Consider the following 18,180-nt stretch of genomic DNA (forward strand, 5'->3'; position numbering starts at 1 on the left):
GGTTTTTCAGCCAGGAGATGCGTCTTCTTCCTACGCTTCTTCTTCCTTGGATCCTTCCTTGCATAATAATTCTCAGCAGCTCATATTTTTCTCCTCTGGTTATGTGACCCAAATATTCTAGTTTTCTTCTTTTTATGCTGTTCATAATTTCTAACTCCTTATTTAGACGTCGTAGTACCTCAGCATTGGTAATCCTTTGAACCCACTGAATTTTTAATATTCTTCTGTAACACCACATTTCGAACGCTTCTATTTTCCTTATGTGTTGTTTCTTCAATGTCCAAGCTTCCATTCCGTATAGTAAGATAGAAAATATGTAACATCTTAGAGCCCTCAATCTGAGATGCAACTGAAGGTCTCTGTTGGTAAGCATTGTCTTCATTTTCACAAATGCTTGCCTTGCAGTTTCAATGCGGACTTTGATTTCTCTGCTTTGGTCATTTTTGTCATCAACCCAGGTTCCCAGATATTTATATGTCTCTACTTTTTCTATTTGGGTTTGCTCTATCATTAATCTTTCATTTCCATGTTGCGTTTTTGAGACAATCATGAATTTAGTTTTTCTCTTATTTATTTTTAGTCCGTATCTAATGCAATAATCGTTAATTCTATTTACCAATTCTTGTAGCGATTCCAGGGTGTCTGCCATTATAACGGTGTCATCAGCGAATCTTATGTTATTTACTATTCTTCCGTTTACAGAGATTCCATCACCCAGATCCGCTATCGCTTCCTGGAATATGGCTTCACTGTACACGTTAAACAGTAATGGTGACAGAACACAGCCCTGTCTTACTCCTCTCTTTATATCTACATTTTCGGACTTTTGTTCTTCTATCTTTATATTGGCCTTTTGATTCCAATACAGATTGATAATGATTCGTAAGTCTTGTCTGTCTATATCTTTGTTTCTCAGTATTTCTATTAGTTTTTCATGTCGGACCCTGTCGAATGCCTTCTCGAAGTCGATGAAGCCACTCATCCTTACAGTGGTTATATTCCATGAAAAACCCTTCTCCTAGAATTGCCAGATGGATAATGAAACTATCCTGTCACAAGTTCACTGTCATTCACCGTAGTGGTTCTTTAAATGTTGTGGCTGATTCCCTTTCTAGAATACCTGAACAAAATCCTGAAATTTCTTTTTTAGATTTATCTAATCTTAAAACAGATACTTGGTATGATAATATGGTACAAAAAGTACAAAATAATCCAGATCAATTTCCTGCTTTTAAAGTTCATGGTAATGTTCTTTACAAGCATATCTTTTCAAGGAATAAGTTTTCAGATCCTTCCCCAGAATGGAAAATTTTCGTTCCGTCTCCTCACAGAAAAGATATTTTGAAACTCTTTCATGATGATCCTACAGCTGCTCACCTAGGAGTATATAAAACGCTCTCTAGAATCACGGAATTGTATTACTGGCCCAGAATGAGACTTTATGTCGCAAACTATATCAGTAAGTGCAAAATCTGTGCTGCTAGTAAACCAGGAAATGTACCTCCTGCTGGTTTAATGGGAAAGTACAGAGATATTAATTTTCCATTTCAGTTTTTATCTGCTGACTTATTGGGTCCTTATCCTAGATCTAAAAATGGAAATCGTTTTCTTTTAGTTGTTGTCGACTGGTTCACGAAATTTATTTTTGTCCATCCAATGGCAAATGCTACCTCTACAGCTATTGTTAAATTTATTGAAAATCAAGTTTTTCTTATCTTTGGGGTACCATAAATTTTCGCAGTTGATAATGGGAAACAGTTCGTTTCCAATGATTTCAAAAATTTAATGAATAAATATAAAGTACAAAAAATTTGGTATAATGCGAGATATTTTCCTCAAATAAATCCTACTGAGAGAGTTAACAAAACTATCGTAACAGCTATTCGTTCTTTTATACATGATAATCATAAAGATTGGGACAAAGAAATCTTTAAGATTGCCCAGGCTATTCGCCTAGCCAAACACGAAGTTACACAATTTAGTCCTTCGTTTCTAACTTTTGCCAGAAATATCCCTTTGGACGGTTCCTTCTTTGGTGCAATAGAAGACAAAGCAAGCAATGTCATTAATATTAATAACAAGCTATTCGACCCAAGACCACTAGAAAATATGTCTTCTATTTTCAAAGAAGTGCAAAAGAGAATACGTCACTCTTATGCGACGAATTCTAGCAGGTGTAACCTTCGTAGACGTGATGTCAAATATAACGTTGGTGATAAAGTCTGGAAGAAAAATTTTGTCCTATCAAAAGCTGTCGATGATTTCTCTGCAAAACTAGCGCCAAAATTTGTCCCCTGTATTGTCAATAAAGTTTTGTCTAAATTAGTCTACAATTTAAAGGATCTAGATGGAAATGATCTTGGAAATTTTCATGTCAGGGATATCAAATTAGATGTCACTGATTCTAGTGACGATGAAAATCAGTAATGCATATTAAAAATATATCTTTTGAGTAAAACTTGCAGTTATACTATTATATCTTACCTTTAAGTGTAATTTAAACTTACATATATCTTGTATTGCATATATTTTAAATTATCTTCTTATCTCTTTTGTTAAGCTTATACATATTTTTATTACCTGCGTTAACAAATATTTTCGTTATTTATGGACTTTTTAATAAAATATTTAGTTATGAGAACCTTTGCTAGAAAATTTATCTACTACCTTTCACAAGTTTGATTGTTATTTACTTATCTTTATCTTCGTTTAATAACACATTATCTCTTACCTTTACAAGTTAGCTACTTGTATTACCTTTATGGTGTTATTAAAACTATTGCGGTAATAACTTATGTCTAATTTTCATACCTAGTGCAAGTGTCTTGTTTTTCCGTTGAGTGGGTTTAAATATGAGATTTGTTCGGACAAGCACATAAAAATTGCCTAGGATGATTTATCTTCGCGGGACTTGAGGTCACTGCAGGAAAACTATTAACAAGGGCGTTAATATTTTCCATTTACCCATTAGGGGTGTTGCGTTAGGCATAATTATTTATCTTTTGGAGTGAAAGTAATCTTATGCATATATCTTCTTTTATAGAAACCTCTGGTGTAAGATTATGAAGCTTTGAAGTTTTTGATTGCATTTGAATTGTCTTTAACATTTTAAATACATACGTCTATATTTATGCAGTTCTAGTTCTATTTCTTTTGTGTAGATCCCTGGATAGTGTTTAGTGTTATAGCAATTTTATATGATATTACCACAACTTATCTTTGCTTTGTATTTTCCTTTATCATAAGTAAGCCAAATTTTATGCAGTATCTTTAATGTCTTTTGTGTAGAACTTTGACTTACTAGGTATTGTGAAGAATATACTTATCTTTATCTGACAATCAAAATTACTTGTGTTACTTAATTATCTTGATATTTACCTACCTTTAATTTTTGATACTATTTGGTACAAAAATTACTTTATCTTATACTAGCTTAACGTCAATTTGCTGTTTTATTGACTTGCCTTAGTCCATAAATATGCATATGCAATATGCCGAGAATTCATTCTCATTATCTTCTTATCTTTAATAAACAATGTAATTGTTTCCAGACCATATTGTCTATTGAAGTTTAGTCATAATAAGTTTCTCTGATTTAGTTCACAATGATTGCCCTCATCAATGCATAACTACAATGAATTTTCTTTTTCCTGAGTGTTATATTTTAATGAAATTTTTTTTATTGCATTTACAAGGTAGATTAAACCTTATGCATACTACTATTTAGAAATCTGGTGTAGGGTTGTGTCTCTTTGAAATGACAATGGAAAGGTTTTGTTTTTTATACCCTCTTGTATAACTTTGCTCTGTACAATTTTTCTGTATAGATTACTTTATTATTCTAACAGGTGCATAACGTTTGGATTTAAATCAAAGTATATTTATGACTAATTTTTCTTCTTCAGTTCAACTGAGTATAATTTTGTGCAGTTTTCTTTTCATCTTGTGTAAATTTTATACTTAATAGATGTCTAGATTGGTCTTACTAAATTTTTACTTATTTCTTTTATATTTTGATGTTTACCTTATCTTTCTTAACTGCTTATAATGTTCTACTCATACTATCTCATGCAATATATGCAACTAAAATCTAGATTAGTATTATGATAACTAATATTTGGATTTATATACCTACTGCATTACTGATGATTATGATATCTTATCTTTTATAACTTAATGATTATATGCATATCTAGTGATATTGCTAATATCATAATTACCTTGGTTTAAAATCAACTTCCCTTAAGAACTAACATTCTTGAAAGAATGTCTTTCTAACGATGTTTATCTCCATGAGTGATAGATACATCGTCCCTATATTAGTTGTTTTTGTATGATATTTATGTAATTACATATATATGGGACCGAACTGTGGTGGAGATGTACATTTATACCACTGGATCTTCCTTTAATGGTAAGGTTGTCTTTAGGGTATGGCGTCGGGAGGTTCATAGTACACAGGACTGTCGTCTCTGAGGAGCGCTTTCGAGGTTTAACCATGGATTATGAGCTACTGCGTTCATACCAACATGATTTCAATCGGCCCAGTGTATAATCGATGTACAGTACCAAAGATTGCGGATAACCCTTAACGTAGCTTTTCTCCCTCTTGGTCTACGACCAATTTTAGTGTGACGAATACTATAATTCGTTGGGATAAAATATTTCCCTGAGTATTAACTCTAAAGCCCTGTTACATGCTGCTACAATGTATAGCACATCAATATTTGCCTCATAATTTTAGTGTGACGAATACTATGATTCGTTGGGATAAAATATTTCCCTGAGTATTAACTCTAAAGCCTTCTAAGGAATTGCTATAAGGTATAGCATAGGATTATTTATCTTACAATTTTAGTGTGCCGAATACTATAATTCGTTGGGGATGAAATAATACCCAGAGTGCTCACTCTAAAGTCATTTAGTGTATATAGTATTACAATACTGTAATACATACTTTATAATTATGTAGTTAAAATTTTAGTTTAACGGATACTATAATTCGTTGGGTGATAGTCATTTATTTTTTTTGACTTAGGTTAATATAAGTATATTAATTTTTATATCTTATCACAAGTTAACCATTTTCACTTTATTTTGTTTAAATAATAGTACCTAAACTTACAAGTTATTATACCTATATCTAGGTATCTAGATAACTTTATTATTTGGTAAAGATTACCTTTATTATTATTTTGATGATCATAACATATAATGAGTTTAGTGATGAGAAAAATTTCTCAAGGTACTTTAGAAATTTTTCTACTGGGTGGTGGAAGTGTGTAGCGTTATAACTGCTACATTGCCTGCTTTCTTTCTTATGTTAATATATTTCGTTAATTCTATTCTCCAATTTCCATATCTTCTGTCATAATTCATATTCTTCTATATCCTCCATTGTATCTCTTATTTTTCTATATATTTTCTCAGATATAGATTGTATCAGAATTATGTCGTTACTTAATTGATTCATTATTCTCTTTTCATTTTTACTGGTATTTTGGTATAAAAACCAGTTGGCGTTAAAATCTATCTTCTTTATATATATATATATATATATATATATATATATATATATATATATATATATATATATATATATATATATATATATATATATATATATATATATTTCAGTATCTACCTTTCCTATTTTCTTAATAATCATCATTTTTATCTTTTACTCAAGTTTCTAAAGAATGAATTTTATTTTCATCTCTATTTCTGTTACTTTGGAACGAGAGGTGCCATCTTTATTCTCTGTTTAGTTTAATGCTAGTGACAAAGACTCCTTTTTGTTGACATTTCCCCCTTCCCGTTCGATACAAAAGTCGATATAATGGCTTTTATTTCTAAAAATGTCGATTTTCTTCATGACTTTTGTAAAAGTATAATAACCAATTGTTGTGTCGTCTCCTGAATTAGGAGGTAAGAGTTTAATATATTTTATCGGTTTCCTGATTCTACCTGTTGTATAAAAATCTTTTTATAATTTTAACTTTGAAAATTCTAATCTCATTATTTATGATTATCATATTCAACCTCCGGGATACATTTCTCAGGTGCGGGTCAATTTATATTAACATCCAGAAGACCAACCGGCCTGAGAATGGCACTATCATTCCAATAGGAGAGTTGACTCCAGGGCAAGAAAATCCACAACTAACAACATGGCTTGCTAACAACCATAGCAGAAAAGACCAGGATAAAACTTAGGATTTGGTGACAAGCATTTTTCCTTACTATAATGTAACACTGTAGCAAGAAGTCAAATAATTTTTATTTAAATTCAATATAATATTTAAACATGTATTTTTCTGCCCTTTTTGTTTAATATTTTAATAAACATGTGTTAATTTAACTGTGTATTGTTTCTTCTTTTTACTTGTTTGCGTGTGTTGCTCCAGAGTAGGCCATATTCACGTCCTGAGTGAGCTAGCCAGGGAGTGTTTCGTATAACGTCTAATGTAGCAATTTTGCAATTGATACATTAGGGGTTATGACGTTAAAAATTGGTCCCAACGGGAAACGATTTGTCACTCCAACGTTGTTAGTGATGTTAGTCGGATTGTAGCAGCAAACTAAGGTTTGCGGTTACAAGTTGACAACAGCAGCTCAACGTTGGGATGTTACAAATTGAGCCTCGAAGGATTACAAATTGGCACCCAATGAATGTTCGTTGGAACCTTACAAATTGGTGCCTAACGTTACAATATACTGCTGAGAAAACATCACTATTGAAAAATAAAAAAATGGTTTAACAACGTCAGACTTGACATAAATGACACGAAAATTCTTCAAGAACTAAGAAAAAAGGAAAAAGAACATGAATTGCATTTGCGAAAGGCCGAAGTGTTCTATGATCGTAAAAAAGAAGCAAGAAAAATTAAAAAAAAACCTTGCTATACCAAACATTACACCCAAACGACGTGTATTATAGAAGACAACTTACTTTTTATTCTTTTAATATTCACGTGCTGTCTACTGGCGATTCCTACTTTTATTGTTACTCCGAAAATATCGCAGCGAAGGGATCAGAGGAAGTTATTTCGTTTTTTCATAATTTTATATTTTTGCAGTTAGACTAAAGTGTAACGGATTTACTTATATTTTGGGATTTACTTAACGTCTTTAAAGTACGTTAAAACGGTAAAAACGGTATTTCCACAATACGACTTGACAAAATTAAAATTATTTTTCCAATAATACAATACTTGGAGTGTGACAGGAATATGGGACTCATTAACCAGCGGATCACAGCTGAAACTGTTGAATATTGGTTGGAGGAATTTAAGGGAGCACGCACAAAACCTAGCTAATTTAAAGTCATAGAAGTAGATCAGTACCTAATTCGCCAATGGACTCTTGGAAACAATGGAGTTTCTTTAATCCAGTTTTAAAAATGCCCATTTGATATCAGACCTATTTGAGAAATAGTTTGTGAAGCCATTCATCCTCAATATATTTCATTTAGAAGAAGTTACAATGGGCCTTTTAAAACTTATTTAATTCGTACCAACAGTATTTTACCAACTGATGATATGGCAGGAACTCAAGATTTTTTACCCAACAGAAGTTATACGGTAATACATTCTTATTTATACCCAATTTTCTTCATTATTTTGTCTTTCAGATTTGTTGCCAATTAGTTTAGAAAAGTCGGAGGACTTACAACACCTTAAGCAGTTTTGTGGTAATGCTGCCAAACATTTTTTCGATAGCCTCGCTCACAGCACAACGGAACAAGTGACAAGAGTTAGTCTTGTAAAGAAGCAACAGGCCGCAAAAAAATGTGCTAAGAAAACATAATATAAAAAAGACAATTATTGATATGTTTAGTAGTGTTAGTTACATAATTTTATTTTCGACTTGCATTCTTTTGGTTATTGCTTTAATAACATACACCGTTTTTGTCATTTTTTTGTGTATTTTTGATCAAATCATCAAAAATAAAAAAAATTGAAAAAACAGTCTAAGAATATTTTTATCGTTTTCATCGATAAATTATATACCCATTGAAAAACAGTTTGTCTTAAAATTTATATTAAACATTTTAAAATTAGTCTTTGAACTTTAAAATTAACTTTTAAACAAGATGAATAACAGTGACCTTCATCGATATTGCCGTATAGGCTTCATATCGTCGGCTTAATCGGCATAGTGCGTAACTCCTTTCATACATAGGAGACACAAAAAACGATTTAAAAACGACTTTACCTTTAAATGTATTTACGTTGACCATAGTTATTGTTTTTGTTGATTAGAAAATATCATAAAGGTGGGAAGTATTAGATACTTTTCTAATATTTTAACTTAAATCGCAAGAATTAAAAAAAAAAACGGAGATACGCAGTTTGCTTTTTTGTATTTTAGCTTAAAAATTAGGGACACTCATTTTTCTTACCATTTAATATAAAACATTATACAATAAAAAAAAACTTAAAAACTAAAAAGAATTAACTCATGATGAGGTAAATTATTATAGAAATCGTGTTAATCGCTTTCCATGCTCGTCTTAAGTTGTTGGAGGTGTGCATATTTTTCTGATTTAATTTTTAGTCTTTGTTTGTGTAATGCCGGTATATTATTTGTATTAGTTGCTTGAATGCTGCTTATGTTCAGTCTTATTGGAAGAGTTTGCCAATCTTTCTCTGAATGTCGAAGTTTAAAAAAACACTCCATCGTTGGAATATTTTAATGCTTTTAGGTCGATTACCAATTGTCCAAAGATTTTTCCTGGTCTAATGGATTTAAAATATTTCAATTCATCATATTTTTTAAAGAAGTCGTGCATAAGGTATTCAACTCTGTAAGGAGCTTTTTGACATGCTGCTTTACAGATAAATACGTAATCTGCGGGAATATTGATTTTCTTGTTTCGAATCTTTCTTTCGATAACGGAATTAACGCTGTCCACTTCCATTTGAGTATGGCCGTTATGTAAATATTTCTGTATCACAGTTACATCCTTTTCCAGTGCAAAATTAAATAGACCATTTGACAAAGTAATGTTTCGGTTTTGTAACCGCAGCCGTCACTCCATAGTATAATGTTAATGTTACTTTGATTTTCTAATTGATGTTGTTGCACATGTCCCTCCAAAAAATGAATTATTATACTTGTAAATTCGTTGCTTGTCAATACGCCCCCACTCTCATTCCAAAGGTAAATGTAGCCTTGTTTGCGCTTAATGTCAAATAGTGTGAAATTATGGACGATAAGTTTGGTCTTGTAATAAAGCGCAGAAACATTGAATTTTGGAGAGAGCAAAACTGATTGAAGATCCATTGTTAAAACTTCATGTTAAGACTCCTTATCTGCACTCTTTTCATTTCTTGCCACATACATCATCATTACTTATCGAATTCCTTATGGAATGTCGCAATTGATACAGGTGTATGATTGTGTGTTTTGCAGTAATCGTTTCTATAAACTTTATATAAATGGGCTTTAGAGTTCCAACTCGGTTCTAATTATTAAATAAGTCACTATATACGTGCACACATTGACACTTTGTAACAAACTGATGGATTTACGAAGTTTGCTGACTCAATTTGGCGAGAAAGGAGATACGCCGTTTTCTACTTAAGATATTGCAAGGCAAACAATTTAATCTTGGATTTATGGACTTTTCTAGTGTATGCGTTATAATATTTTCTACTAGATGGCACAAAAATATAATTTTGTTAAAAAAGTGGAGTTACGCACTTTGCCGATTAAGCCGACGATATGTGGTTCGTGTTTTAACCTTGTCCTTGATACAGGAGCTTGACCGTCGCTACTATAATCTCTAAAGTTAAATCGAATAAGACCAGGTCTAACAAAGCATTATTTTTAGATACTACGGAAAATAGTCAGACTCAAAACACGTGTGAATATTCGACGTCCATTAAACTTTTATCATCTAAACACGAAAATGGTTTAGGTCAACACCTAGAGCTGCTGAAGAACGAAACAGGTAATTATTAAGAATAAAGTTCTGTTAATTAATTTTGTTCCTAAAAGAATATAGGTAAAACAAGGTAAGGCAAAATTTGGTCCAATGAATTTAGAAAACGAGTAGTTTACGATTTATAATTAATTATGTTAAGTAAAACATTTATTATACATACAGGGTGTGCAGAAACTCTCCTGGTAAACGAAGACCGGAGATTCTTTAGATAATTTAACCCAATTCACCTAGTCCGAAAATGCTTCCTAACGGAGCTAGAGCTCTTTGAAGATGGCACCTTGTAATTAGTTTTTGTTTAATACCTCCAGAACGCTTTTAGAATTCTTATCAAGAATGCTTAAAAGATACCTTTTAAGCATTCTTGATACTAGATTAATAAATTATTGGGTATTCTAGTACTAAAACGTACTATTACTATAAGTCGATGGGACACACCGTTGTCCAGACAAATCGATTTGAAAATGTTTCGTTTTTTAGTCATGAAATTTAAATTAATATTTTTTGCACTAGTTGGCTTTGAACTGTCAACAGAAGTTTAACCTACGTTTTTAATTGTCAAATTGTGGTCGGTTCTCAAAGTTTATCTTTTAGTTTTTTAATTTGTGGCATTCAAATATAACAATTTCAATTCAACAAAAATGGTTTTTAGTAATGAAAAATATGCTGATATGCTTTAGTTTGTCGCGAAATGCGGTGTAACGCTCTAGCAGCACAACGTAGCTATCCTGAAAAATTTCCAAATAGTAATCACAATCGTAATCTGCATCCTGGGGCCCTTTTTCCTTCAATTTTATCTTGCAAAATGCATTGGACTAGCTCGTATCTGCCTTGATGTCTCATTATATGTCCCAAGTACTGCAGCTTACGGCCCTTCACAATGTTGACCAACTCAGCGGTTGTGTTCATCCTCCGCAATACTTCTTCTTTGGTGATTTTGTCTGTCCATGGTATCTTTAGGATCCTTCTGTATAATCATAGCTCAAAAGCCTGAAATTTTGATAGAGTTTCCGCCTCAAATGTCCACGTTTCTACTCCGTACAGAAGCACTGAGTATACGTAACACTTAGGGAGCCTTATTTTTTTATAGGGTGCGGTCATGGCTGGCTCTTGAACACAGAGCTCATAGTCAAGAATGCACTTTTTGCCTTTCCGATGCGACATTTAATCTCTTGGGTATTGTCCCACGACTCATTGATTATAGTTCTCAAGTAGTTGTACTGTGAGACACGTTCAATTCTCATTTGGTTCACATACAGATTTGCTCCAGTTATGTTTTTCTTGCTGATGATCATTAGCTTGGTTTTACTGGTGTTTATATCCAGTCCACTTGTTTCTGTTATTTTGTTCATTAAGTTTTGTAGCCCTTCTATGGTATTGGAAAACACTATTGTATCATCTGCATACCGCAGGATATTGAGCTTGACTCCATTTATTGAGATGCCTTCACCAATATCTTCTAGAGCCTCTACAAAAACGTGTTCCGAGTACAGATTGAATATCAGTGGTGAAATTATGCACCCCTGTCTCACTCCTCTTAAGATTTTGACCTGATCTGTATATTCTCCATCTATTTGGAGTACCGCTGATTGATTCCCATACAGGTTAGCTATTATTTTTAGGTCTCTTCCGTCAATCCCTGTCCTCTTCAGCACTTCCATCATTTGTTCATGCCTGACTCTATCGAAAGCCTTCTTGTAGTCAATCAGGCATGCAAAAACATTACAGCTGACATCTCTACATTTCTGAAACAATACTTGCACGCTACATAAAGTTTGCCTCGTACCAACGGAGTTAACTCTATTGAAGCTGGCAATGGTATGAAAAAGGAAGATTCCCCTAGTCCTTTTTTGTTCAAAGTGATTATGAATGAAATAATAAAAAAAGTAAGAACTAAAAAAGGATACCAAATGGGGGAAAAACAACTTAAATTAATCTGCTATGCAGACGACGCAATACAACTTTCTAAAAGTAAAGACGATTTAAAAAGTATGCTGCAGCAGTTTTTATATAACCGCCAGAAAATTGTTAGTTTCCCCAAAAAAGACAAAATGCATAGTTACAACAGCAAAGGCTATAGTTACAAAATTGCACCATGCTCGATTCAGTTTTGGGTCTGGCTATTCGAAAGGACATAATTAAAAACTCACTCAGTTAAATTTTCAAGTCCCTAGGTGTCTCTGAGGGTTCGCTATGGGCAAAAACGTATTTAAACAAAAAAAATTTTTTTAGACGCTGTATTGCTGCAAAAAATCTGAAAAAATTCATGAAAGCGTATTTTATTAATACAAAACTGCTTGATTTTAGCTTGAAAATTAAGCTCAGGAAAAATATTTGAAATTTTCAGTGATATTTTAGGTTATGTAGAAAATTTTTGGCCAACTCTAAAATAATGTTTTTTTATGGATTTTTTCCCGTTCTTTCGAATGGCATAGGCATTATTATCATTTTTAACGTGAAAAATGCCTAAAAATCGAAAAAACTGCTTTTTTTGGCATTTTTTTGAAGTTTTTGACTCATAACATCAACAACATACACATAAATTAATGATAATTCATATTTTTATATGTATTATTATGTTTGCAATCAAAATAAGCTATTAAAACTATTTTTTTTTTCCTACAGCATACTCCAAAAACCGAAAAACCCCGTATTTTCGGCGTTGTTTTTAAGCTTTCGCTATATAACCTCTAAATTCAGTGTCTAAATGAATGATAATTTACATTTTGACATGTGTCTTTCCCTCTACAATCAAAATGAGCTATTCAAAGCATTAGTTTTATCTCACAACATTCTCAAAAACCGAAAAACCACGTTTTCTCCATGTTTTTACTACATAACCTCAAAAGACACTGAAAAATGGACCATGTTTTCGATATCTATTAATTAATTTTTACAGCTGATCGTACGCAGGAAAACAAAATATTTTTTTTAGAGGGAAAGAAAATTCATATTTATATTTACTAATTAACAATCTATATTTACAATATTCTATTTTATCTAGATACATTGAATGACAGAATAATTACATTTTATTAATCTTCCTCGCTATCCTCGTCGATTAACGGATCAATCTTCGTTTCACCAAATATTTCTGAAAGAAATTTAGCTGGTCTAATAATGTCCGATTTGTACCTAGCATTACTTAAATAATATACAGTGTGGAAACCACTTATGGAATAAAATTGTTTGTGTCCTTATTTTAGAAAATAATAAAAAACGTTGAGATACCTAAACTTTTAAACTTAAATGTGCGCTTTTTAAACATAAATTTGAATGTACAGGGTGATCCACGCAAGTCTGGCATAGTCCATAATCTGTTTTTTAAATAGAACACCCTGTATATTTTTATGTTTTTAAAAGTTTCCTGACAACCTGATCTCAACGAACTATATCATGTAGGGTCTATTGTGAATAATACAGGGTGAAATTTTAAAATTAAGTATAATTTTCTTTAAGACAATTAATTCATAGAATACCCGAAGTAATTGATTGGATTACATTAAAATAAATGCTCAAAATGCTTTCCACCTTGTTGTTAGGAATAACACAGTCTCCTATAAAACTCGTCCCGAATTTACTTTAAAGTTTGAGGTGAAATAGTCCGTATTTCTGTAGTTATTCTTTCTTTGAGATCTTCAATGCTAGTTGGTTGTGTTGCATATACTTTGTTCTTGAGATAACTCCACAGAAAAATATCCAAAGACGTAAGATTTGGCGACCTAGCTGGCCACTCTATAGTACCCCTTCGTCCAATCCAGTTATTGAAGTAGATTTTATTCAAGTAATATCTCACCAATAAAGCATAATGGGGAGTTGCAGCGTCCTGATGGAACCAGATAGTTTTATGTGGTAGGGTAGGATCTATTAGATTCGGATATAAGTTAGCCAAGTGAGGAAGAACATCGTCTCTTAGCATGCTTACAGATTTTTCCACTGTCAAATTACCATCTACAAATATAGGACCAATAATATGATCTCCTGTAATACCTGTCCAAACATTCAACTTTTGAGGATACTGAGTGTGTGTCTTACGCATCCAATAAGGATTCTCCGCTGACCAATATTTACAGTTTCGTCGGTTTACCTGTCCGTTCAATGTAAATGTTGATTTATCAGAAAAAAGAATTGTGCCAAGAGCTATTCCATTTGTGTTAATTGTATCCATCATTCTTTCGTAGAAATCCATTCTACGATCTGGATCGTCTTCTGTTAGCTCCTGCACAAAAGCAATTTATATGGATGAAGTTTTTCTACATGGAGACACCTTAGGACAGTTATGTGACTCACATTATTTTGACGTACAATTTGACGTGAACTTGATGTTAGATTCTCTGCGACACTTAAACCAAATATCCACTTTCATCTCATCTTCAATGAAGTAAGGTTATTTTTTAATAGTTTGACATGTCCAAGTTCTCTAAATTGTACATAAATTTTAGAAGTTTGCTACTTCAACTTGACTTCTACAATTCTCCCCGTAGCCGATCATCATTAAAATCTCAATTCGGCGGGTCTCAGTTAAATATTTCATTTTTATTTCTCTAAGAAATTTGTTTTTAATTAGGAATTTATTATTTTAATGTAAAATATCAACACACTAACAACTGATTGATAACAATTCGCATTATTTACCGATTTAGTTTAATTATCAGACTATCTAGACAGTTTTTACCTATTCATGACAAAAAATGTTATGACACAGTTACTAACCAGAAATTTTTCCCAATATACTGACACTTAGAGTAGAAGTGTATTTTGTGTATTAAGCTAATTTAAAATAATACCATAACCCGTGATAAATTACTAATTTCAAAATTTCACCTTGTATTATTCATTATAGACCCTACATGATATAGTTCGTTGAAATCAGGTTGTTAAGAATCTTTTAAAAACATAAAAATATACAGGGTGTTTCATTAAAAATAAGGATTATGGACTATGCAAGATTTGCGTGGATCACCCTGTACATTTAAATTAATGTTTAAAAAGCGCACATTAAAATTTAAAAGTTAACGTGTCCCAGAGTTTTTTATTATTTTCTATAATAAGGACACAAACAATTTTATTCCATAAGTGGTTTCCACAGTGTATAATAGCAGCAACATGTGAGCAGGATCCAACAGTTCTCAATCCATTACCACAACCGCACGAGTGACGTAAAATTGCATTGTAGCCAATAGATTCTCGCTTATACTCAATGTAACATTTATATTTTTAATTTTTTTTGATATGTCTGGATTGTATCAAAACCTTGATAATATTCGGTTTCATTCGGATGTATTCTAAATTAATTTCGTTTCTATCGTTCAATAACTCAACACTAACAATAACGTAGCTAGGTAACATACAGCTTGACCTAACTGGTACGTACCCGAAAAAAATATTTCGAGGTCTCTCTCTGCCATCTCTGGAAAATCGAGAATTTCTCGCGATGTTATCTTAGTTGTCATCGTACTTCGTCTAGACCGCCTTTCTGTTTCAGCCTCTTTAGCCAATTTGTTATCCACTTTACTGGAATTCAACATTCTCTGTATTATTAATTTTTTTTAATCTTCATCTTCTTCTTCATCGCTCTTCTTCTTGTTCTTCTTCTTAGCCTTCTGTCGTCCATGTTTGGACATAGGCCTCTCCCAACTCGTTTTATCGGTCTCTATCCTGAGCAACATATTTCCAATTTGTTCCGGCTATTCTTTTAATGTCATCAACCCATTTCATCTGTGGTCTTCCTCTTGGTCGTTTACTTTTGTAAGGTCTCCTTCTTCATCGCTATACAATCTTTTTCCATAACGGTTATTAAGGAAACATGCAATTCTGCAATATGCTCCAGCTTTTGGTAACAATTTATTTTCCAATTGCTGATGGAGGAGCTTATATTTTTTTCCAAGAATGCCGTGGACAGCTTCTACTACTCATCTTAGTTTCGTAACGTAACGAGATTCATTAACTTCAGCTATGGATAAACTTGGTCTTTTTCCTTTTAATGCAGGCATCAGAACCTTGAAGCCAAGATCTTCTAAATAGGATACGACGTCTCTAAAGCCCCTATCTACAATACAAACATCACCTTTTTTCATAAGTGACCTTATTCCATTTGGATCTTCCATAACCTTCTTCGTGATGCTTGCATTATTTTCTGTAGCTAAGAATGGACTGGGTAGATCTACAACAAACCCATCTGTTGTGTAGATGGTAAACGGCTTGCACAACGAGAAAACGGGGTTTTTCGGTTTTTGAGAATGTTGTGAGATAAAACTAATGATTTGAATAGCTGATTTTGATTGTAGAGGGAAAGATACATGTGAAAATGTAAATTACCATTCATTTAGACACTGAATTTAGAGGTTATATAGCGAAAAAAACAACGCCGAAAAAAAAGGGGTTTTTCGGTTTTTGGAGCATGCTGTAGGAAAAAAATAATAGTTTTAATAGCTTATTTCGATTGTAAATGTAAGAATACATATAAAAATATGAATTACCATTAATTTATGTGTATGTTGCCGCGGTTATGAGTCAAATACTTCAGAAAATTGCCAAAAAAAAGCAGTTTTTTCGATTTTTAGGCATTTTCCATGTTGAAAATGATAATAATACCTATGCCATTCTATAGAACGAAAAAAAAAAATACATAAAGAAACATTGTTTTAAAGTTGGACAAAAATTTCCAACATAACCTAAAATATCACTGAAAATTTCAAAAATTTTTCATGGACTCAATTTTTAAGCTAAAAATTTGAAAAAAATCAGACAGTTTTGTATTATTAAAATACGCTTTCATGAATTTTTTTCAGATTTTTTGCAGCAATACAGCGTCTAAAAATTTTTTTTTTTGTTTACATACTTTTTTGCCCATAGCGAACCCCCAGAGGCACGTAGGTACTTGAAAATTTAACTAAGTGAGTTTTTAATTATGTCCTTTCGAATAGCCGGACCCAAAACTGAATCGAGCATGGTGCAATTTTGACCATTTTATCCCGCTATAGCCTTTACTAAGATATAAATTGAATCTAGAAAGTCAGATAATAGCACAAGTGATGGAGTTTAAATATCTAGGCATGACATTATTTAGCTACGGAAAGCTCGCAACTGAATTAGAAGATCAAGTGAATAGAGCAAACAGAGCCGCAGGCTGTCTGAATTAAACAATATAGACAAATAAAAAATCGGAAAAGAAACAAAAGGCAGAATTTGCACAACAGTCATCACACCAACAATGACGTATGCAGCAGAAACACGGCCTGGCACAGAGAGGACAAAAAGGATGATAGAAACAGCAGAAATGAAAACACTTAAAAAAATTGATGGCAAGACACTATGGGACAAAGCAAAAAGTACAGATATAAAACGTAGATGCAGGGTGGAGAACATTAATAACTGTGTTAGAAATATGGAACGATCAAATAAGCCGAATGACAATAAATAGACTAGTAAAGACGGAAAGAGACGATTTTCCAATAGGAAGACGATCAGTAGGAAGACCACGAAAACGATGGCACGACAACTTACTTCAGGCCATTGGAAAACAGACAGAGTCATGTCTACATAAAAAGATAAAGAAATTCAAGGGGAAGGTATAACTCAGTCTACAATTTATTTCAAAAGTGAAGAAATGACAATCAGTGCATTATATAAATGAAGAAGTCATTCTTGCATATTTAATGCCCACAAGTCTCTGTATCAATTACTCAATAATTAAAATTAATCTTAGGACATAAGCCGATATCCCAAAGGTATTGCTTTACTAAAAAATATGTTGGCTACAATTCTAAAAAATTTAAAGTATTAAAAAAATGATTGTTATAATTATTGTGTAAACAATATTCATAAGTAATGTGTTCATGGAAGCAATTGTTATGGTATAGGTATGTAATTTATACGTTCATAAGTGACGTATCCATTCAGATTCTTTTTAGTAAAATAAACTAGTGGAGTAGTGGAACTAAAGTAGTTAACATAATCCAAAAGTGATTTTACGGGATTCACAGGAGACATTCTAGTAATTTCGTAAAATATCACTTTCAGAACTTGTTATGTAAATTACGGACATTCTAAAATAAATTTATTTTTCTAGATCTAGCGTCATTAGAAAACTTTGAGGAATCAAGTGAATCTTCCAGAAGACCAGAATTAAGTAAAAACGAGATATCCAGTGCTCAGTCTGAGAAATCTAAAGGTTTAGTTATCTTTAGGGGAAAAAAGCATAATAATTAATTAGAATCTTTTTAGAATTT

At 32.3% G+C, this 18,180-nt stretch overlaps 1 protein-coding gene across 1 annotated transcript in view; it reads left to right on the forward strand.

Annotated features, from left to right (window-relative positions):
* LOC140431217 (uncharacterized) overlaps positions 1-18,180 on the forward strand; it is a gene marked incomplete at its 5' end in the record, with an annotated part of 41,156 nt that overhangs the window by 14,521 nt on the left and 8,455 nt on the right. The window contains one exon of the mRNA XM_072519147.1: positions 9,839-9,958. Coding sequence (XP_072375248.1) covers positions 9,839-9,958 — 120 coding nt within the window. The remainder of the gene's footprint in view (positions 1-9,838; positions 9,959-18,180) is intronic.

The sequence above is a fragment of the Diabrotica undecimpunctata genome, unplaced genomic scaffold (genome assembly GCF_040954645.1).
Source record: "Diabrotica undecimpunctata isolate CICGRU unplaced genomic scaffold, icDiaUnde3 ctg00000444.1, whole genome shotgun sequence".
NCBI lineage: Eukaryota > Metazoa > Arthropoda > Insecta > Coleoptera > Chrysomelidae > Diabrotica > Diabrotica undecimpunctata.